Consider the following 24,121-nt stretch of genomic DNA (forward strand, 5'->3'; position numbering starts at 1 on the left):
CAAAGTCTGAAAGAGAACTTACCCACGATCCCCAGTGGCTGCGAGAGAGCAATGGACACAATGGGCCCAGCGGGTACACCACTTGGTCACTCGATGCTGCTGGGGGTCGCTGGAAGCTCTACTACAGGTCCTATTTCTGACTCTATCTGTTAAAAGAAAAACTTCAGACTAAATTTAAGAGAGTTTAACTGATCAAAGAAACATTTGCCGGTTGGGCAGCCCCCCGAAACCAGAATAGGTTCACGGCAACCCCGGTGCCAACATGGAGTCAGAAAGGATTTACAGACCGTAAGAGGAAGTGAGGTGCAGAAATAGCTGGATTGGTTACAGTTTGGCTTTTGTCTCATTTGAACAGGATTTGAACAGTTGGCCACCTTTGATTGACCAAAACTTGGTGAGTGGTATAAGAGTAGGTTATAGTCTGTTTATACATCTAGTTAGGTTACAGTTCACTACTTATGGAGAAACCTTTAGTCTGAACTTAAAATATATACAGAGGCAGCGTTAGGCTAAATTTAACAAAAGTTAGCTTTTATTAGCAAAACACAAATTTATATAGAAATGTTAATAAATTCATATGACTTTTATCATTATTTATTCTCTCTTCAACAGATGTTGATGGTCCAGCTACTAACACATCAATGTGGCCGGGTACGATGGCTCACACCTATAATCCCAGCACTTTGGGAGGCCGAGGTGGGCGGATCACAAGGTCAGGAGATCGAGACCATCCCGGCTAACACAGCAAAACCCCATATCTACTAAAAATACAAAAAATCAGCTGGGCGTGGTGGCGGGCGCCTGTAGTCCCAGCTACTAGGGAGGCTGAGGCAGGAGAATGGCATGAACCTGGAGGCAGAGCTTGTCCAGCCTGGGCGACAGAGCAAGACCCCGTCTCAAACAAAACAAAACACAACAAAAAAACATATCAATGTTTGCAAAAAAACAAAAACAAAAACAAACTAAAAGAAATAAAAAGGAATGAATATCTAACTGACAATATTGGGAACAATCACTCCAGTCAAATAATGAAATATCATATCCAGACTACATCATTTTGGTACACCAGAACTACCTTTAAATAACATTATGTTTTTGACTTGTGAGATGATATGTACATTTCATCATTTGTGTAAAAATATGATGAAGCACACCATTTCTTATGTCGATTCCCAATGTAAAAAACAATATGAAAAATTCTTTTCAGTATTTGAATTAGGAAAAAGTTTTCTCTGTGGATTAATCAGCACCCTAACTTGTCTGCTGAAATTTATTACCTATGATGATAGATGGCAAAACTTTCACCTTTTTGTTTCTAGTTGCTACCAGATTGCTTAGGGCTAAGTTTTATGACAAACAACAGTGTTTTCTAGACTTTCTACATAATTACCCCCCACTGTTTTATTGCTGAGTTTTTACATTGTTTTCAATGATTTTATCATATTTGTGCTTTTTATTATCTGAAGACTTAAATTCTTCTTGGAAGGAGGCCTAGTGTGAATAATAAATGAGAAGGTTAGGGAAGCAGGCACCTGAGGTACAGAGAGGACAATGTCAATCGTGGGAGCAAAAACATTCAAAAGGGAAGGAAGGTGGAAGGGTAAAACACAGACTTACTTCCCAATTTTTCATAAAAATATTTTTTTTATTAGGTTATGATCTCTATAAAGCCAGGTGCGGTGGCTCATGCCTATAATCTCAGCACTTTGGGAGGCTAAGGTGGGCAGATCACTACAGATCAGGAGTTTGAGACCAGCCTGGCTAGCATAGTGAAACCCTGTCTCTACTAAAAAGACAAAAACTTAGCTGGGCATGCTGCTGCATGGCACACATCTGTGGTCTCAGTACTTGGGGAGGCTGAGGCATGAGAACTATGTGAACCTGGGAGGTGGAGGTTGCAGTGAGCCAACATCATGCCACTGAACCCCAGTCTGGGTGACAGAGCAAGACTCTGTCTCAAAAAAAAAAAAAATAGAAAGATATGCTCTCTAGGATTTTGCCTTCAAAGATGATAAGCCGCAGGGTACACATTAATATTCTTATTATTTATTTTTTGTAAGTTCCTTTGGCTTTTACTTTTTACAATTCTGAAAACAAAGTAGAAAAAAATTGCTAGATGTAAATTTGTAGAAAGCAAAATTTAATATGTAATCAATAGTATCTACTATGTGCAAATATAATGCTAGACCAGTGGGGTCCTCTTCTCAGACAAATATTCTTAAAATCTTTCATTCAGAATTTGAAATCCATCTCAAGAAAAGAAAAACAAGGAGGAGGGAAGTTTCCTAGATCATTGGTAAGAGTTAGCATAGTGAAGAAAACATTGGCCAGGCGTGGTGGCTCATGCCTGCAATCCCAGCACTTTGGGAGGCCGAGAAGGGTGGATCACGAGGTCAGGAGATCGAAACCCATCTCTACTAAAAATACAAAAAATCAGTCAGGTGTGGTTGCGGGCACCTGTAGTCCCAGCTACTTGGGAGGCTGGAGCAGGAGAATGGCATGATCCCAGGAGGCAGAGCTTGCAGTGAGCCAAGATTGTGCCCTGCACTCCAGCCTGGGTGACAGAGCAAGACTCCATCTCAAAAAAACAAAAAAAGAAAAAGAAAAGAAAAACAAAACATTGAGGGTTTTGTTACCGACTCAAGAGTCCATCTAGATGCAAAAGCAACAAATAACATTCCCAGAAATACCATCGGTCAGAAAAAACACCCTATGTGTACCCTTCCTTAAAAACTTATTAAAAGACACATTCCTGTGAAGCAAGAGATAAAGAGTAAGGGTCTAAGAAAAGAGAAGTTGTGATATTTAAAAAATACTATAGTTTATGCTGCCACGTAAAACTATCAAAGTAAAAATAATTGTTATAAGCATATCAAAGTTGAATGCAAAAACATTAATTTGAATTGCATCAAAAATAAGATGAATTAATAAATAGAAAGATAGACAGGTAGGTACTAAAGCAAATATTAAATGTTAATGGTGGAATCTAGGTGGTGAGTATATGGGTGTTTACTGTACAATTCTTCCAACTTTGCTGTATGCTTGAAAAAGTTCATAATAAAATGTTGGAAAAGTGAATGCAAGGATTTTCTTTAAAAGATTTCCAACATTTTATTATGTATGATGCAATAAATAAATAAATAAATTGTTCAGCAATAAAGCTAATGTGAGTCCATTACATGAAACCATGGCATACAAACAAAAAAAATCATAGAACCCAATCTCTACTAAAAATACAAAAATTAGCCAGGCATGGTGGCACATGCCTGTAGTCCCAGCAACTTGGGAGGCTGAGACAGGAGAATCGCATGAACCTGGGAGGCAGAGGTTGCAGTGAGCTGAGATCACGCCATTGCACTCCAACCTGGATGACAGAACAAGACTCTGTCTTAAAAAAAAAAAAAAAAAAAAAAGGCAAGACTTAAAAAAAAAAAAGAAATTAAAAGAATCTTCCACAAGAGGGAGTCAAAATCATTGAAATGATCTTTAACTTATAGGTTCAAATATGTTTTTGGGGAACATTTTCTCTAGTCCTGGAGAAAATACAAGCAAAAGAAGTAGATACCATATTTTAAAAAATAAAGAAAAACTAAAGAAACAGCAATGAAGCATAAAACAAGCAGCAGATATCCAAATCAGTTAAGAGAATAAGTATAAATTACTAATGCTCACCTAGAAGAGTCAACAGAAAAAAAACAAGAAAATATTTAAAAAGACAAATCAGAGACTTGATTATATATTCAACGTGCATTATAAAACTAATAGATTATAGTATCAATAGGTAAAGTGAATAAAATAGAAAACAATTAGACATATATATTACACACACACACATATAGATAAGGACTTAATATGGTGATGGTGAAATCACATATAGAGGAGGAAAAAAATGATAAATGTTACTATTAAAAAAAAATCAAGTTGGCACCTATGCTCATCCCATGCACTAAAATATCTAAAGGGTTAAAAGCTTTTAAAAAAGGGAAAAAAATCACAATCAACAGAGTAAAAAGGCAACCTATGAAATGAGAGAAAATATTTATGAGTCAAAACTTTGATAAAGGATAATATCCAAAATATATAATTTCTGCAACAACAAAAAAATATAAATAACCCAATTAAAAAATAGGCAAAGGAGTTACAGACATTTCTCCAAAGAATATATACAAATGACCAACAAGCATAATGAAAAGATGCTCAACATCACTAATCGTTTGGGAAATGCAAATCAAAGCCACAACAAGATATCACCTCATGCCCATTAGGATGGCTATCATAAAAAATAAAGTAAAATAACGAATATTGGCAAGGATGTTAAAGTCATTGGAACCCTTGTACACCGTTGGTAGGAATGTAAAATGATGCAGCCAGGGTGGAAAATAGTACTGCGGTTCCTCAAAAATTAAAAACAGAATTACCATATGACCCAGCAATTCCACTTCTTGGTATATACCCAAAATAATTGAAAGCAGAGTCCCAGAGAGATATTTCCATACCAATGTTCACAACAGCATTATTCACAACAGCCAAGAGGTAGAAGTAACCCAAAAATTCATTAATGGATAAACGCATAAACAAAATAAGATATATACATACAATGGAATAGTATTCAGCCTAAAATTGGAAGGAAACTCTGACACATACTACAATATAGATGAACCCTGAAGACATTATGCTAAGTGAAATAAGCCAGTCAGAAAAAGACAAATACTGTATGATTCCATCTGTATGAGGTACATAGAGTAGCCAGACTCATATAAACAGAAAGTAGAGCGGTGGTTACCAGGGCCTGGGAGGAGGATGAAATGAAAAGCTGTTGTTTAATGGGTATAGAGTTTCAGTTTTGCAAGATGAAAATATTCTGGAGATTAGCTGTACAACAATGTGAATATACTTAATACTTGTAAAATAGACACTTAAAAACAGGTAAGATGGTAAATTTTATGTTATGTGTATTTTATTAAAATTTTTTTTAAAAAAATAGACAAAGCAAGACAAATTAAAATAAGAAAATACTGTAAATTAAAGCAAGAAAAAATACAAGTGAATATTAGGTGACAAAAATGATAGGCTTTTTTTATAGCTAAAAGCAATGGAAAAAATCTTAAAGTCAATAGATTAAAAAAATTTTAAATGTGATACATAAAATTATCATTAAACAAAGCTAAAGAACAAATAACAAACTGAGGGAAAATAACTGGAACAAAATGACAAAAGCTTAATATCCGTAATGTACAAAGGTCTCACACCAATTCATTAGACAAACAGTAAAATCCCATTTAAAAAAATGAGTGGGCAAGCACAGTGGCTCATGCCTTACTACCAGCACTTCGGAAGGCCAAGGCAGGAAGACTGCTTGAGCCCAGGAGTTTGAGAGCAGCCTGGGCAACACAGGGAGACCTCGTCTTTACAAAAAATTAAAAAATTAGTGAGCATGGTGGCACATGTCTATAATCCTAGCTACTCAGGAGGCTGAGGTGGGAGGATCGCTTAAGCCCAGGAGGTTGAGGCTGCAGTGAGCTGTGATTGTGCCACTGCACCCCAACTTGGGCAATAGGGAGAGACCCTGTCTCAAAAAAAAACCAATGAGTAATGTATACAACTTACAATTTACAGAAGGCATAGTTATTCTACTGGGAATCTAAACTCATTATATAGTCTAAAATCCATACAAAGACTCAAAAATATTCTTCACATACGGAAGGAAAAAAAAAAAGAAAACAGTACAAATACAGTTTGTAAACAGTTAAGAAAGGCCAGGTATGGTGGCTCACATCTGTAATCCCAACACTTTGGCAGGCCAAGGTGCATGGATAGTTTGAGCTCAGAAGTTAAAGACCAGCCTGGGCAACATGGTGAAATCCCGTCTCTACAAAAACACAAAAAATTAGCCAGGCATGGTGGCACATGTCTGCGGTCCCAGCTACTCAGGAGGTTGAGGTAGGAGGATTGCTTGAGCCCCGGAAGTGGAGGGTGCAGTGAGCTGAGATCACGCCATTGCACTCCAGCCTAGGTGACAGAGCAAGACCTTGTCTCAAAAAAAAAAAAAAAAAAAAAAAAAAAATTTAAATACGTTTTGATATATATATATATTCACCAAATATTATGCAGCCGTAACGTTCATGAAGAATATCAATACATCACTGTAATGTTAAATAAAAACAAGATTCTGGCTGGGCACGGTGGCTCATGCCTGTACTTCCACCACTTTGGGAGGCCAAGGCAGGCGGATGACGAGGTCAAGAAATCGAGACCATCCTGGCCAACATGGTGAAACCTCGTCTCTACTAAAAACACAAAAATTAGCTGGGCATAGTGGTGCACAACTGTAGTCCCAGCTACTCAGGAGGCTGAGGCAGGAAAATCACTTGAACCCAGAAGGCAGAGGTCGCAGTGAGCCAAGATCACGCCACTGCACACCAGCTTGGTGACAGAGCGAGACTCCGTTTCAAAAAAAAAAAACAAGATTCTAACCTAGATACACAGCTTTAGCCCAATTATGTTAAAACATACATAAATATGCAATATGTAGGTACACAGAAAAAAGATGGAAGAAATTACATCAAAATTTAACATTGTCTCTGAAAAATTAGCTTACAGTATTTTATTTTTCTTCAAACTTCTCCATAATTTTGAAATTCTCTATAATTTAAAAAGATATTCTTAAAAAATAAAACTAGCAAGCAATGATATACTGTACTGTATAATTTAAAAGCTCAGCTCTACTTACCTGTTGTCATGGTTGGACTAAATAGTCCCAGTACTGACACACTAGAATAGGAGATCAGGTCTTTATATAATTCCCCACTTAAATATTCTTCTGCTTCTTGAATCGATGTTATATTCACTGGATATGAAATCCTATTGCTGGATAAATATATAGCTATATTAAAAATTAATTTTTAAAGATATTTTCAGTTTGTTTAAAAAAGCATACTAAACATAGCAAACAATATATTACATAGGATAAATATCTTACAAAATATAGAAAATTAAATATTATTCTTAAAGAAAATCAGACTCATTAAACAAAATTACTGTCTCCCCAAAAGTGACGAAATGTACATAGACTCTCATGAATATTTATTTTGTGATCTCAATTCTAGTATCCTCCTTAACCTATTTAAAGTGTTAGCAAAGTCTGAGAATTAGAACTTCTAAAGACCTAAACATTTAAAGATCTTATAATGAAGCTGAATACTTACAGCTGGATAAATTTTAGGAGATCTTTGGTACCTAACATTCCAGCGTAAGATACTGGGTTCTCCCCTTTCTTGTACATCTTTACAATAGGAAATTCAGTAACATTTTGCTTAGTACATACATCAGACCAATCTGCACAGTTTATTCTAGTAAGCAGCATAGTAGATGTGCCTAAATAAAAGGAAAATGCACATTTGTAATTACTAATTGTAGAAAATGCATTTGCTTAGGATTTTCAATATTTTTCTATCCCATTCTTATTTTAACCTCTCAGCATGAAACACTCCTGCTTAAACACTCTCCTGCCTTGATCTTTGCAACACCATCCCCTATTGGCCTTTTCCCTTCCTTTCTAGTTTCTCCTCTTTGTTCCCTTTTGTTGGCTCTTCAGCCAGTAGAGTTGGGAGTCCTTCAAGGCTCAGCTTAAGCTGCCTTCTCTTGTTTTTCTTCACTCTCTTCCTACACAACCTCAATAACCACAGATAATCTAATGAATACTGTATTTATGTCTTTGGCCCAAACTCCTTGTAGTTCCAAAAGACCCATGTATCCTTACTATATTCTGTTTTCCTTTGAATGGAAACCTCCTCAAACTCAACAAGTCTAAAACCATATATGGTTTCTTTTCTGTGTTTGTTGGTAAATGTTGCTGCTCTTGTGCAACTCAAAAAAACAAAGCTTCATCTTTCATACCTCCCCATTCCCAAGCCCTTCATGCCTATTAATTAATCAGCATGTTCTTTCAATTTTACCACCTAAATTTTTAGTATCTCTAATTACTGTCCATTTCTCTTCACTGCCACTACTCAAGTTGTTATTTCTCCTGGATAACTACAATAGGCTTCTAATTCATCTCCTTGAATTCAGTGTCTCTACACTAATACTAGAGATATCTTTTCAAAACTCAAATCTGTTTTGGTACCAGCTTACCCCCACCAACCTTTGCAGAGTTTAAATCTTTCTCACCATGTACAACTTCAAGGAAGCCTTCTCTGACACACTGATCTACATCAGGTTCCCTTGACATATGCTATTATAGAACCATGCTCCTTTCCTTATCTCCTTATGTAATTATATACTATTCATTATCTGATTAATGTGTCTCTACCAAGACAACTCTGTGAGAGCAGGGACTGTGTCTGTTTATTTATCACTGATTTTCCAGCACCTGCAGCACCTTAAATATGCATGTGAATAAATGACATATGTGAAACTCACATAGGACTTCAGACACCTAACCTGTCTAAATATTATAATTTATTTTCAGCCTAAGAAAACACATAGTAGAATCTCAAACAGAAATTCCTACTTGCTCTATAATAAAACGTGTAAAGTTATCTAAAATATTATAAATCGCTATGTGGAAAGAGATCAAATGCTAAATAAAATAAGCACCATACAACTCAAAAGAATAAATTCTAATAAAAAATAAAATTTAGTATCATACTAGATCAAAGAAGGAATCTTTGTGTATCAATTTAGAATATAGTCTAAATGTAACTTAATCATATGATTAAAATTGTGAATGTGATATTTTAATATTTTATCACCAAATTTTTTAAATTTTAATTTTAATTTTTTTTTTTTTTTGAGACAGAGTCTCACTCTGTAGCCCAGGCTGGAGCAATCTCGGCTCACTGCAAGCTCTGCCTCCCGGGTTCACACCATTCTCCTGCCTCAGCCTCCCGAGTAGCTGAGACTACAGGTGCCCAGCACCATGCCCGGCTAATTTTTTCTATTTTTTAGTAGAGATGGGATTTCACCTAGGATGGTCCTGATCTCCTGGCCTCGTGATCTGCCTGCCTCAGCCTTCCAAAGTGCTGGGATTACAGGCACGAGCCATGGCGCCTGGCCTTTGTCTTATTCACCACTATATACCCACTGCCTAGCACAGTGTCTATTACACAGTATGTACCCAGTAAAAATGTGTAAAATGTACATTGGTATTTCTTCATAAATTTTAAATTCTTACATTAAAGGATATTAATACTTGAATTTTGTATGAGCATATAAACAAATATAAATCCTTATATCTTCCCAAATCAGACCTGCTAAGTTACTTCCTATCAAAGTTCTCTTATCCTTGTTTTAATCATTTTGATACAGGAGTTAAGAAGAAATCACTTAGGCAGATAGCAAGGGTATGGGAGTCCTCAGTAAGGTTTTTCTTTTTAATGAAAAGCAGCCCCAGATCTTTTTCTAACAAAGAGCAGCCTGCAAGCTGGAAGTCTGCACGTACTGGCAGGAACTAAGGATTAGACGTTTTCAACATGGCCGCTCGGTCTTCCCTTCACTGCCAGGCATGTGTTCCATAAGGAGCAGACAAGATGGCCCCAGACAACTGGAAAGCCCATTTGTATAAGATTAAGGTGGGTCGACCAGACTTTCCTGTGCCACTGTGTAAACATCATACCTGACTGAATCAATCTATGAGCCCTGTGTAAATCAGACACCACCTTCTAAAACTGGAGTATAAAACTCGACACATTCGCTGCCAGCCAGTCCTTTCCGCTTGGAGACCCATTCCTCTATAGAGGAAGCTGTTTCTCTTTCTCTTCTCTCTATTAAACTGCTCCTAAACTCCTTGTGTGTGTCCGTTTCCTAAATTTTCCTGGTGCATGACAACAAACCCCAGGGTATATACCCCAGACAACGCAGCTGCTTCAATTTCATCAATAAACATCTGGTGATGCTTGTTTATACAAAGTGCCATGTTATATATTTTGCCACCCAAGTACGGAATATAGTGCTCTTCCAGCTGCAGTGCTTTCCTTTCAATAAGCATCCTCAGTATGTCTACTACTGCTAAAAATGTGATTATTCCTTTGTCCCTACAGTTGAAATGGAAAATTTTGATGTTATTTTTAAAACCAGAAAAGTAATACTGATACATATCATTAAAAGTTATACTGAAGTTATCAATTTAAAAGTTTTATTTTTATTCCTGTAAAATGGTTCCAATATTTATTCATGTTTCAATTAAAATAGTCTAATATTCTAAGATGCCTATAGTATTACATCCCATATACTTTATCAATGCAGTAATTTCAAATAGGTTCCTAATTTAAAGGAAAAAACATTATTTTAGATACAGGTATTATGTAAGTATAAAATTTTGACATTTGCTGCCACCTTGTGACAGAGTAAAAAACATTCTTCATTGTCTTGGACTAAGAGATACAAATGGCTTTTTCCCACAAAGTCAGATCTGTCAGAAAAACAGATGATAGAACTAAATGCCCAAGGTATTATTATAGTTTCCTAATTTATAAAGTTATAGTGTAGGCTTCAACATAAACACAAAACATTGTAATTACCTATGCAATGCATTTCTACATTAAGTTCCCTGAACTTCCAAAATAATCCATTCTGATATCTGATTACCAAAAAAAGTTGTTATTCATAAAGAACATAATGAATGAAAAGGAAAACAAGTCCCGATTGCTTATCTACTTTTTTATTCAACAAACACATACAACTCTGAGCCCTTGCATTAAGGAGACAGGTAGTCTCTTTATTTGGTCATTAATAGAAAAGAATGCAAGAAAATCTTTTTCCATTTTCATCTTGTGTCTAATTAAATGGGGTGGAGAGAGGGATAATTAATCGTATTCTTGAGGAATATTATCCAATCACTACTTCATTATGATTTATATTTTCTCCTTCATTGCTTTTCTTCTAAGTATTTGCCAATAAGGCTAGAGAATCTAAAAGAAGAAAACTTAAATTTGTCTGTAGATTGCAACTTGCCTTGCATAAAGGAAAATATGAAAGCAAGTAAGAGGATTTGCTTCTTTAAAAAATGATTAGAGGCTGGGCGCAGTGGCTCATGCCTATAATCCCAGCACTCTGGGAGGCCAAGGCAGGTAGGTTACTTGAGGTCAGCAGTTTGAGACCAGCCTGGACCCTGTTGCTACTAAAAATATAAAAATTAGCCAAGCATGGTGGTGCACACCTGTAATCCCAGCTACTTGGGAGGCTGAGGCAGAAGAATCACTTGAACCCAGGAGGTGGAGGTTGCAGTGAGCTGAGATCACACCATTGTACTCCAGCTTGGGCAACAAGAGCAAAACTCCATCTCAAAAAAATGGTTACAGATTGTTGTGTCTACAGACTTAATTATCCCTTCACTCAGTAATAATCAAAAGTTGGATCAAATGTGGTTGGGTAATAAAAGGAATGGGGACAGACAGAACAGCGTGTGGAGGCTCGCATCATGAACTTTTGCTCCAAAACTGCAGCAATACATAAGGAGAGCCAAGAGAACTGACAGACCCTCTGAAGGAAGCGATTGCACCTGCAGGACCTGGGAGACACCCCAAATACTGTGAGTACTCAAACTGTGGAAGTGGGAAAGGCAGATCGTCCACCCCGAACACACACCCCCATGGCGGAACCTAAAGGTCTAGATTACGGGAGAAGATTCTGACCTTACCTGGAGCTGAGTCAATTTAGAGAGCAGAACAAAAGCGAAATACACGGATAGAGGAAGCAGCAGGAAAATCCCTGTGGGCTCGCTGGGTACCCTACCAAGCCATCTGTGCCTCACCTCACAAGGGGTCCTTGAGGGCTACTGGAGGCACTCAGAAAGGCCACAGGCAAAAAGAACCTCCAGCTGAACTTTGTAACAATTTGAACCAATCGAAAAGTCTCCTGGCCAGAACTCAGGGGAGGGTATGAATCCAGTGTGCAGACGCCACAGGTTGGGGAAGAAAGAAAGCCGTACTTATTTTCGCAGCTGGAAGGCAGGTAGCCTAGGGCAGGTTCTCAGCCCTGTTCACCCACTACCTGCAAACAGACTTGGTGCTTTTGAGTGGGGGCACAGTGGAAGTGAGACTGGCCCTTTGCGTTGTATGGGAGCTGGGTGAGGCCTGTGACTGCTTTCCTCCACTTCCCTGACAACCTGCATGACACAGCAAAGACAGCCATAATCCTCCGAAGAACATAACTCCATTGACCTGGGAACTTCACCCTCATCCCCCACAGCAGACGCAGCAAGACCTGCCCAAGTAGAGTCTGAGCTCAGGCACGCCTAGCCCTGCCCCCACCTAATGGTCCCCTACCCACCCTGGTAACTGAAGACAAAGGGCATATACTCTTGGGAGTTATAGGGCCCTGCTCACTGCCTGTTCCTCCCGACACCAATGCACTTTCGAGCCAATGCTCTCTTGAAAGTGCCACCTCCCAGCAGGAGGTAAATCGGCACAAAAATAGTGCATTAATCAACCAAAGCTAAGAACCCTCGCAGAGTCCATTTTGCCCTTCTGACACCTCCACTGGAACAGGTGCCAGTATCCATGGCTGAGAGACCCACAGATGGTTCACATCACAGGACTCGGTGTAGACAACCCCAAGTACCAGCCTGGAGTCTGGTAGACTTGCTGGGTGGCTAGATCCAGAAGACAGATAACAATGACTATAGCTTGGCTCTCAGGAAGCCATATCCCTAGGAAAAGGGAAAGAGTACTGCATCAAGGGAACACCCTATGGGACAAAAGGAACTGAACAACAGCTTTGAGCCCTAGACCTTCCCTCTGACAGAGCTTACCCAAATGAGAAGGAACCAGAAAACCAATTCTGGTAATATGACAAAACAAGATTCTTCACCTCATCCCCAAAAAAATCACACTAGCTCTCCATCAAGGGATCCAAACCAAGAAGAAATCCCTGATCTACCTGAAAGAGAATTCAGAAGCTTAGTTACTCAGCTAATCAGGGAGGTGCCAGAGAAAGGCAAAGCCCAATGTAAGGACATTGAAAAAAATTATACAAGAAGGAAGAAATATTCAATGAAATAGATAGCATAAATAAAAATCAATCAAACCTTCAGGAAACAATAGACGCACTTACAGAAATGCAAAATGCTCTGGAAAGTCTCAGCAATAGAATCAAACAAGCAGAAGAAAGAACTTCAGAGCTCGAAGACAAGGTTTTCGAATTAACCCAATGCAACAAAGACAAAAAAATAAGAAAATATGAAAAAGCCTCCAAGAAGTTTGGGATTATGTTAAACAACCAAACCTGAATAATCAGCGTTTTTGAGAAAGAAGAGAAATCTATTTGGAAAATATATTTGGGGGAATAATCAAGGAAAACTTCCCCAGCCTTGCTAGAGAACTAGGCATCCAAGTACAAGAAGCCCAAAAAACACCTGGGAAATTCATCACAAAAAGATCAATGCCTGGGCACACTGTCATCAGGTTATCTAAAGTTAAGACAAATGAAAGAATCTTAAGAGCTGTGACGCAAAACACCAGGTAACATATAAAGGAAAACCTATCAGATTAAGAGCAGATTTCTCAGCAGAAACTCTACAAGCTAGAAGGGATTGGGATCCTATCTTCAGCCTCTTCAAACAAAACAATTATCAGCCAAGAATTTTGTACCCACCAAAACTAAGCTTCCTAAGTGAAGGAAAGATACAGTATTTTTCAGACAAACACGAGAGAATTCGTCACTACCAAGCCAGCACTACAAGAACTGCTAAAAGGAGCTCTAGATCTTGAAACAAACCCTGGAAACACATCAAAAAAGAACCTCTTTAAAGCATAAATCTCACATGACCTACAAAACAAACACAATTTTAAAAAAAGGTATATAGGCAACAAATAGCATGATGAATGGAATGGTATCTCACATCTCAATACTAACATTGAATGTAAATGGCCTAAAGTAGCTCCACTTAAAACACACAGAATTGCAGAATGGATAAGAATTCACCAACCAACAATCTGCTACCTTCAAGAGACACACCTAACACATAAAGACTCACATAAACTTAAGGTAAAGGGATGGAAAAAGACCTTCCATGCAAATGGACACCAAAAGTGAGCAGGGGTAGCTATTCTTATATCAGACAAAACAAACTTTAAAGCAACAGCAGTTATAAAAAAGACAAAGAGGGTCATTATGTAATGATAAAAGGCCTTGTCCAACAGGAAAATATCACAATCCTAAATATATATGCACCTAACATTGGAGCACCTAAATTTATAAAACAATTACTAATAAACCTATGAAATGAGATAGATAGCAACATAATAATAGTGGGAGACTACAATAGTCCACTGACAGCACTAGACAGGTCATCAAGACAGAAGGTCAACAAAGAAACAATGGCTTTAAAGTATACCCTGGTACAAATGGACTTAACAGGTATTTACAGAACATTCTACCCAACAACCACAGAATACACTTTCTATTCAACAGTGCATGGAACTTTCTCCAAGATAGACTATATGATAGAGGCCACAAAATGAGCCTCAATAAATTCAAGAAAATTGAAATCATATCAAGTACTCTTTCAGACCACAGTGGAATAAAACTGGAAATCAACTCCAGAAGGAACCTTCAAAAACATGCAAATACATGGAAATTAAATAACTTGTTCCTGAATGATCACTGGGTCAAAAATGAAATCATGATGGAAATTTTAAAATTCTTCAAACTGAATGACAATAGTGACACAACCTATCAAAACTTCTGGGATATAGTAAAGGCAGTGCTAAGAGGAAAGTTCATAGCCCTAACTGCTTACATCAAAGTCTGAAAGAGCACAGACAGACAATCTAAGGTCACACCTCAAGGAATTAGAGAAACAAGAACAAACCAAGTCTGAACCCAGCAGAAGAAAGGAAATAACCAAGATCAGGGCAGAACTAAATGAAATTGAAATAACAACAACAAAAATACAAAAGATAAATGAAACAAAAAGCTGGTTCTTTGCAAAGAAAAATAAAACTGATAGACCATTAGCAGGATTAACCAAGAAAAGAAAAGAGGAAATCCAAATAAGCTCTATTAGAAACGAAATGGGAGATACCACACTGACACCACAGAAATACAAAAGATAATTCAGAACACCTTTATGGGCATAAACTGGAAAACCTAGAGGAGATGGATAAATTCCTGGAAAGATACACCCTTCCTAGCTTAAATCAGGAAGAATTAGCTACTCTGAACAGTCCAATAACAACCAGTGAAATTGAAATGGTAACAAAATTACCAACAAAAAAAGTCCAGGACAAGACAGATTCACAGCAGAATCCTACCAGACATTCAAAGAAGAATTGGTACCAATCCTACTGACACTATTCCACAAGATAGAGGAAAAGGGAACCCTCGCGAAATCATTCTATGACACCAGTATCACCCTAATACCGAAACCAGGAAAAGACATAACCAAAAAAGAAAACTACAGACCAATATCCCTGATGAACATAGATGCTATAATCCTCAACAACGCACTAGCTAACTGAATCCAACAACATATCAAAAAGATAATCCACCATGATCAAGTGGGTTTCATACCAGGGATGCAGGGATAATTAAAATACACAAGTCAATAAATGCAATACACCACATAAACAGAATCAAAAACAAAAATCACATGATCATCTCAATAGATGCAGAAAAAGCATTTGATAAAATCCAGCATTCCTCTATGATTAAAACTCTCAGCAAAACTGGCATACGAGACACATGCCTCAATGTAATAAAAGCCATCTATAACAAACCCACAGCCAACATATACTGAATGGGGAAAAATTGAAAGCATTCCCTCTGAGAACTGGAACAAGACAAGGATGCCCACTCTCACCACTCCTCTTCACCACAGTACTGGAAGTCCTAGCCATAGCACTCAAACAAGAGAAAGAAATAAAGGCATCCAGACTGGTGAAGAAGTAGTCAAACTGCCGCTGTTCGGTGATGATATGACTGTTTATCTAGAAAACCCTAAAGACTCATCCAGAAAGTTCCTAGAAGTGATAAAATAATTCAGCAAAGTTTCCAGATACAGAATCAACGTACACAAATCAATAGCTCTTCTATACACCAACAGCAACCAAGCTGAGCATCAAGTCTAGAATTCAACCTCTTTTACAATAGCTGCAAAAAAAAAGAAAAAATATTTAGGAATATACCTAACCAAGGAGATGAAAGACTTCTACAGAGAAAACTACAAAACACTGCTGAAAGAAATCACAGATGACACAAACAAATGGAAACACATCTCATGTTCATGGATGGGTAGAATCAGTATTGTGAAAATGACCATACTGTCAAAAGCAATCTACAAATTCAACACAATTCCCATCAAAATACCACCATCATTCTTCACAGAACTAGAAAAAACAATCCTGAAATTCATATGGAACCAAAAAAGAGCCCACATACCCAAAGTAAGACTAAGCAAAAAGAACAAATCTGGAGGCATCACATTACCTGTTTCAAACTATAAGGCCAGAGTCACCAAAACAGCATGGTACTGGCATAAAAATTGGCACATAGACCAATGGAACAAAACAGAGAACTAAGAAATAAACCCTAATACTACAGCCAACTGATCTTCAACAAAGCAAACAAAAATATAAAGTGGGGAAAGACACCCTCTTCAACAAATGGTGCTGAGACAACTGGCAAGCCACATGTAGGAGAAACAGGATCCTCACCTCTCACCTTATACAAAATCAACTCAAGATAGATCAAAGACTTAAATCTAAGACCTGAAACTATAAAAATTCTATAAAAAAAAAGAAGACAACATTGGAAAAACCCTTCCAGACGTTGACTTAGACAAGAATTTCATGACCAAGGACCCAAAAACAAATGCAATAAAAACAAAGATAAATAGCTGAGACTTAATTAAATGAAAGAGCTTTTGCACAGCAAAAGGAACGGTCAGCAGAGTAACAGACAACTCACAGAATGGGAGAAGATCTTCACAATCTATACGTCTGACAAAAAACTAATATCCAGAATCTACAATGAACTCAAACAAATTAGCAAGAAGAAAAAAAAAACTCCCATCAAAAAGTGGGCTAAGGACATGAACAGAAACAGTTACAAAAGAAGATATGCAAATGGCCAATAAACATGAAAAAATGCTCAACATCACCAAGGATCAGGGAAATGCAATTCAAAACCACAACTCAATACCACCTTATTCCTGCAAGAATGGCCATAATCAAAAAAATTTTTTAAAAATAGATGTTGGCATGGATGTGATGAACAGGGAACTCTTCAACACTGCTGGTGGGAATGTAAACTAATACAACCACTATAGAAAATAGTGTAGAGATTCCTTAAAGAACTAAAAGGAACTTGATCCAGCAATCCCACTACTGGTTACCCAGAGGAAAATAAGTCACTATGTGAAAAAGATACTGGCACACATATTTATAGCAGCACAATTTGCAACTGTACAAACATGGAACCAACCCAAATGCTCATCAATCAACAAGTGGACAAAGAAACTGTGGTGTATATGTATACAATGGAATACTACTCAGCCATAAAAAGGAATGAATTAACGGCATTTGCAGCAACTGGGATGAGACTGGAGACGATTATTCTAACTCAGGAATGGAAAACCAAACATCATTCTCACTCATATTTGGGAGCTAAGCTATGAGGATGCAAAGGCCTAAGAAAGACAAAATGGACTGTGGGGACTCAAGGGGAAAGGGTAGGAAGGGGGTAAGGAATAAAAGGTCACAAACTGGGTGCAGCACAGTGTATACTGCTCAGGTGATGAGTGCACCAATCTCTCACAAATCACCACCAAAGAACTTACTCATGTAACCAAACACCACCTGTTCCCCAATAACCTATGCAAATAAAAAAATAATAATTTTAAAAAAGGAATGATACACTTAGGTTTGAGTATCTGGAATCAATTTCTCGAGTTTTCAAAAGTGTCAATGTATAAATAAGTTGTACATCAGTACACAGTTTCCATTAAATGAAACAAATTTATGAAACTCTATTATTCATTTATTCAACTGTTAAAAACCAGATGTTCTGCAATGTAAGGCAATATGCCAAGCCCAATAGGCTGATATAAGGCACACTACCTAACCATAAGGAACTTACATTAAGCACACCTAATCCATTATTATCTCTCTAACAGGCCTCCCTCTTTTCCCCTATGTCTTTGCTGAGATGGTAGCACGGATATTTTCAGTTAAAGTCCATTCCTTGGATCTTTATTTGCCCACTATTAAATCAGGTTTCATAGGATAGTTAACATAAAGAGATCCTGGATATTAAAAAGCATTCCATCCATGAGGAGTAAACTATACAGTTTCAAGAACACAGGGATCTTTGATCTCTCATTAGACCATGAGACTGGGTCTTGAATCTGCCAAATTTTTATCTCCAGTATTTAACTGCAGTAACTGGCACAGAATAGGCACTCATAAATGCTTGCTGAATGACTGACTTAAACCAAAAAGATTGTTGGATTAACTGTGTAGCCACAAGTACTTAATACATAGGCTCTCTACGTTCTACTAAAGACAGTTCTATGAAGACAAATCAAAGTGAATGCTCCTAAGTACTCTTGAAACTCCTGGTTCATTAACTTAACCCTGGAGACACAAACATAGTAACCTGAAATTTTATGTGGTTTTCTACATTTTTTGCATGACATAGTTTTACAAATAGCTACAGTTCAGAATCAGAAAAATAAGCATGCATAGCACAGTACAATACCTTTCAGTTTAACTGCCACATCAACATAGGATTGCAAAAATGCCATGGATACTGCTTGCCCTACATGAAAATGAAAAATTCAACAGATATTACTGTGTATCTCCAAAGCATCCACACTGATATGTAACAAATACACAGATTTATGAGGTTTCCCAAAATTATTGTTAAGCAGAAATATTCTACTATACATTTCTTAACATAGTCCAACCACTTAAGAGTTTCAAAAGCAACTGATTTTCCGCACTTGTACTGCAAGGAATATAGCTAAATAGCTATGATTTGAAGATAAAAGCAATATACTCACTATAAATCTATAATAACAATATGTTAAAATCATTAGCGTGAGTCACAATTTTTCAAAATTAATGAACATCTAGTTTAATCATTAACCTTTAATTTGTAAATCAGATATAAATAAATTGCACAATCCCAGAATCAGAAGTAAATGCTTCCATGCACACAGTCTACTTGAGACATATGAAAGCAATTTCATTTTACAACGTGCAATACATGAAATGCCAAAAATTAAATCTGTGTGTTTAAATGTCCTAATATGTAATAGTCTCCTCTAAAGAGTCATACTCACAACCAGCATAGAAGAGTACTATGCTGTCAGAAGCCGTCACTGTTGCATTAAATGTTTCTTCTGTTAGTTCCACTGTGAGTTCCAAAGGTAATTTTCTCTTCCTATCTCTGAAAACAGTTTCTGCCACTTCATCATCCTGAACATCTGAAATGTTGGAAAAGAAATTAATTTAAATATTGATGTATAATGAAAACTATTTAAGCTCTTCTCATAGGAAGCATGTAATAATTCAGTACTTTATACAAACTTTTGAATTCATCCTATCTTAATAGTTAGGACGCATGATATTTAAAAAACTTTCCAGTTGCTTAACTGACGCTGAGATGCTTCCTGACCTAGAAGTTGTAAAGTTTTAGTCAATTTCAAAATTAAAACTTGTTCTACAAAGAATATTAATAGTGCTGTTTTGTTTATGTTGCCTCTACTATATGCCAAGCATTGTGACAGGCACTAGGAAAACTGGTAAACAAAACAGACATAGTCCTGACCACATGGAACTTCTATCTATGGAAAAGTCAGATAAACTGATCACCGAATAAACATATAATTATAAATTATGACCAATTTGTGAAGAAAGGTAAAGGATACACTGAGAGATTATATAACAGGGCTATTTAGATTGGGAAGCCCAAAATCTGCCAGGTAGAGAATCAAGAAAAGAATGTTTTAGACAAAGAGAATTACATACGCAAAAGCTCTGAGACATACAAGAGTTTAGCACATACAAGGCTGAGAGAAGGCAAATTTGACTAAGACAAGACGGGGCTGCAGGAATAAACAGCATGAGAAAACTCTAGGCTAGGCAGTGGCTAGATCATAAGAGGTCACATGAGACAAGAAGTCTGGATTTTATCCCAAAAGCATCAAGTTATGAGTGGATTCTGAATATGTGAAAACTCTTCCTTAATTTAGACAGACCAATCAATAGACTGATAGATCCATCCATCCATCCATCCATCCATCCATGTATCTTCAAAAATACATTTGGATTCATAAATATTCTGTTGGAAGTTTGTAGAGATTGTATGGTAACACAGATGGAGCATATAACTTGACTAAAGGATAAAGCTTCTTAGAAGAGTTGATACTAGCTGAATATGAAAAGAAAAAGAAAATTCAGGTAGGCAGAGAAGAAAGGCAGTGGTGGCATAAAGAGCAAAGAGAACGGCATGAGCAAAGGCACAGTGGCATGTAAGAGCATGGTGCAATCGGAAGTTCAAACACTGACTGGCTATATGATGATAGTAAGAATTGTTAATTTTTTAGATGTAATAATAGTATTAATTATGTTAATGTTAAAAATGAAAATCTTGTATTTCTGAAACCCAGGGAAATACTTATAGATGAAATCTTATGTTTGGGATTTGCTACAAAACAATAAGAGGTAGGGGGTGACTGGAGCAGGATTAGCCATGGTTTGATAATGTGAGGCCAAGTAATGGATAACAAGAATTTGTTCTATTATTCTATCTCCTTTACGGTATGTTCATAATTCTCTGTAACAACACATTAAAAAGAAAGAAGGGAGAAAGAAGACAATACATTCATAGAACTAAAGTATTGTTTTATACATGATTTCTAATACAGTCACACACCACATAATGATATTTCAGTCAACAATGGACCACATATACAACTGTAGTCCCTTAAGATCATAATAGAGCTGAGAAATTCCTATCATCTGGTGATGTAGTGGCCACTGTAGTGTCGTAGCACAACACATTACTCACATGTTTGTGGTGACGCGGGTGTAAACAAACCTACAGTGAGTCATATAGCACATAAGGCCAGGCATGGTGGCTCACACCTGTAATCCCAGCACTTTGGGAGGCCGAGGTGGGTGGATCACTTGAGGTCAGGAGTTCAAGGCCAGCCTGGCCAACATGGTGAAACCCTGTCTCTACTAAAAATACAAAACATCAGCCGGGCATGTTGGCGCATGCTTGTAATCCCAGCTACTTGGGAGGCTGAGGCGGAAGAATCACTTGAACCCAGGAGGTGGAGGTTACAGTGAGCCGAGATTACACCACTGTACTCCAGCCTGAGCGACAAGAGCAAAGCTCTGTCTCAAAAAAAAAAAAAAAAAAGTATAGCACATACAATTACGTACAGTAAATAATACTTGATAATGATAATAAAGGACTAGATTATTGGTTTATATATTTACTATACTCTTATCATTAGAGTGTACTCCTTTCACTTATAAAATAAAAAGTTCACTGTAAAACAGCCTCAGGTAGGTCTTTCAGGAGGCATTCTAAAAGAAGGCATTATTATCATAGGAAATGACAGCTCCATGCTTGTTACTGTCCCCGAAGACCTTCCAAAGGGACACAATGTGGAAGTGGAAGCGGGTAATATGGATGATCTTGACCCTGTATAAGCCTAGGCTGATGTGTGTTTGTGTTTTTGTTTTTAGAGAAAAGTTTAAAACGTAAAACATAAAAGTTTTAAATGGAAAAAAAAGCTTATAGAATAAGGATATAAAAAAAGAAAATATTTTTGTACAGCTGTATGATGTGTTTGTGCTTTAAGTTAAATGTTATTACAAAACAGTCAAAATGTTTTTAAACATTGTAAAAATGTATAAAGTAAAAAAGTTACAGTAAGCTAAGACAAATTTATTATTGAAAAAAATTCATAAATTTAGTACAGCCTAAGTGTACAGTATTTATGAAGTCTACAATCATGTAATGTTCTAGGCCTTTACATTCACTCACTGACTTACCCAGAGCAACTTCCAGTCCTGTAAGCTCCATACATGGTATGTACCCTATACAAATGTACCATTTTTTATCTTTTATACCGTGTTTTTATTGTACCTCTTCTATGTTTACACAGGTTTAGATACATAAATATCTACCACTGTGTTACAGGTACCTACAGTATTCAGTACAGTAACATGCCTAGGTTTGTGGCCTAGGAGCAATAGGCTAGACCATACACCCTAGGTGTGTAATAGGCTACACCATGTACGTTTGTGTAAGTGAACTTTATGATGTATGCTCAATGAAATCACCTAATAATGCATTTCTCAGAAAGTATCCTCATTGTTAAGAGACACATGACCATACTATAAATTAAAATTCTAGATCTGGATTTCAACACAACCTCAGCCATTTTCTAACTGTACGACTCTAGTCAATCACATAACTCTCTGGGCCTCAATGTTCAACTCTTGTGAAGCATGAGAGTTGCACTATATAACTTTAAGGTACTTATAAGCACCAAATTCCATGACACTAAAAAATTACATTCTCAATACCAAAATTAGCAAAGACCTATTTTCTTATTTACCATATTTTTTCTTGTTATTCATATATTTTCATTTTCCTGTCAGTCTTCTCTGTTTCTTTTTCCTCCTTTCCCTCTTTTCTTATATTCTAATAAGCTACCATCACTTGTAAATTTAGTCACTCCTCAGCTCTACCTTCCACCTATTCATTAATAATATACACACTATTTTCAGTCTTTTTTTTTTTTTTTTTTTTGAGACAGGGTCTCACTCTGTTGTCCAGGTTGGAGTGCACTGGCATGATCTCAGCTCACTGCAATCTCCGTCTCCTGGGCTCAAGCGATCCTCCCACCTCAGCCTCCCAAGGAGCTGGGATTACAGGCACATACCACCATGCTTGGCTAATTTTTGTATTTTTTGTAGAGATAGGGTCTTGTCATGTTGCCCAGGCTGGAACACAGGCTTCTTTTCTTTTGCCCTTTTGTGGAACCAGTGTTTTTCATTCTGATTCCATTTTGCCGATTTCTCTGGGGTACACCTGTCTCTGATTTACATTCAAAGACGGTAATGAATTCTTTCCTAACCCTCATCTAGTTTTCCTTTGTAAACGGGAGTGATACAAAGGGAGGGGGAAGAATTATATATGGGCACAACACCATACAACATTCTGGGCCAATATGGATTACTGATAATAGGAAGTTAAGATGAAAAATAAACAAAAAAGGCAAAGCTGCAAAAGAAATACTAGAAACAGGCTGGAGGTTATTGAACGTTTCCAACACAAAGAAATGAAAAATGCTTGAAATGATGGATACGCTAATTATCCTGACCTGATCACTATACATTATATGTATTGAAACATCACTATGTACCTCACAAATATGTACAATTATTATTGGTCAAATGAAAAAATAAAAATAAAAACCAGAAAGATAAGGCAGCATCAGAGGGTAAATAAGGCCATAGAGTCAGGAAACAATATAAAGGCTGTGGCCACAAAGAAATCTTCAAACAGGCAACTCCCACTGAAGACAGGAATCAAATAAACTGAGATTGCGGACAAGTCCTCTAACTCTGAAGGTTCAAATACAGGAACCATTACAGGAATAAGCGAGGAAACAGACCAGAACACAGGTCTGCTTATGTAATGACAAGCCCACTGAGAACTCCAGAGAGGAACACAAGCAATTCTAACCCCTGCATATCGGAAAAGAAACCAGAGCTCCACTCAAACCAAGAAACTGGTCATTGTAACAGTGAAAGCTCTTATTAAATTTATAATATAGATTTTTATCACAATGTATGGAGCTCATGAAAATGATATGTAAATTGCTTCCTTCTTAGAGCTTATAATGGTACTATATAAAACACTCAAGTATTTACTATATGGTATACAAAAATGAACAAGACATAATCCTTGATTTAGAAATATTTATAGACTAGTGGAGAAGAGAAAAAAATAAATGAATAATTACAGAAGAGGATTAATGTTATGAAAGATGTATCAGGAATAGTTATTTCACTATTGCCCAATTGTTGCTTTAAAAATATGAAATTTTAGGCCACTAGATTATTTTAGTGAAGTATTCTTGACTGTCATT

General features: G+C 37.0%; 1 protein-coding gene across 30 annotated transcripts in view; it reads right to left on the reverse strand.

Moving 5' to 3' along the window:
* Positions 1–24,121, reverse strand: part of TXNDC16 (thioredoxin domain containing 16) — a 115,716-nt gene that overhangs the window by 36,336 nt on the left and 55,259 nt on the right. For 25 of the 30 annotated variants that reach the window (XR_012415792.1, XR_012415795.1, XR_010588480.2 and 22 more), the window contains 4 exons: positions 19,286–19,429; positions 18,700–18,759; positions 7,206–7,374; positions 6,731–6,867 (listed from right to left, as the gene is read on the reverse strand). Coding sequence is in view for 20 of the 30 variants with exons in the window: in XM_073997399.1 (XP_073853500.1) it covers positions 6,731–6,867; positions 7,206–7,374; positions 18,700–18,759; positions 19,286–19,429 (510 nt within the window). In the remaining 10 variants the exon portion in view is untranslated. Of the gene's footprint in view, positions 1–22; positions 147–6,727; positions 6,884–7,205; positions 7,375–18,699; positions 18,760–19,285; positions 19,430–24,121 lie in introns of those variants that run through there. The other 5 variants (XR_012415798.1, XR_012415799.1, XM_073997400.1 and 2 more) reach the window with 4 other exon arrangements.

This window comes from Macaca fascicularis, chromosome 7 (genome assembly GCF_037993035.2).
Source record: "Macaca fascicularis isolate 582-1 chromosome 7, T2T-MFA8v1.1".
Lineage (NCBI taxonomy): Eukaryota > Metazoa > Chordata > Mammalia > Primates > Cercopithecidae > Macaca > Macaca fascicularis.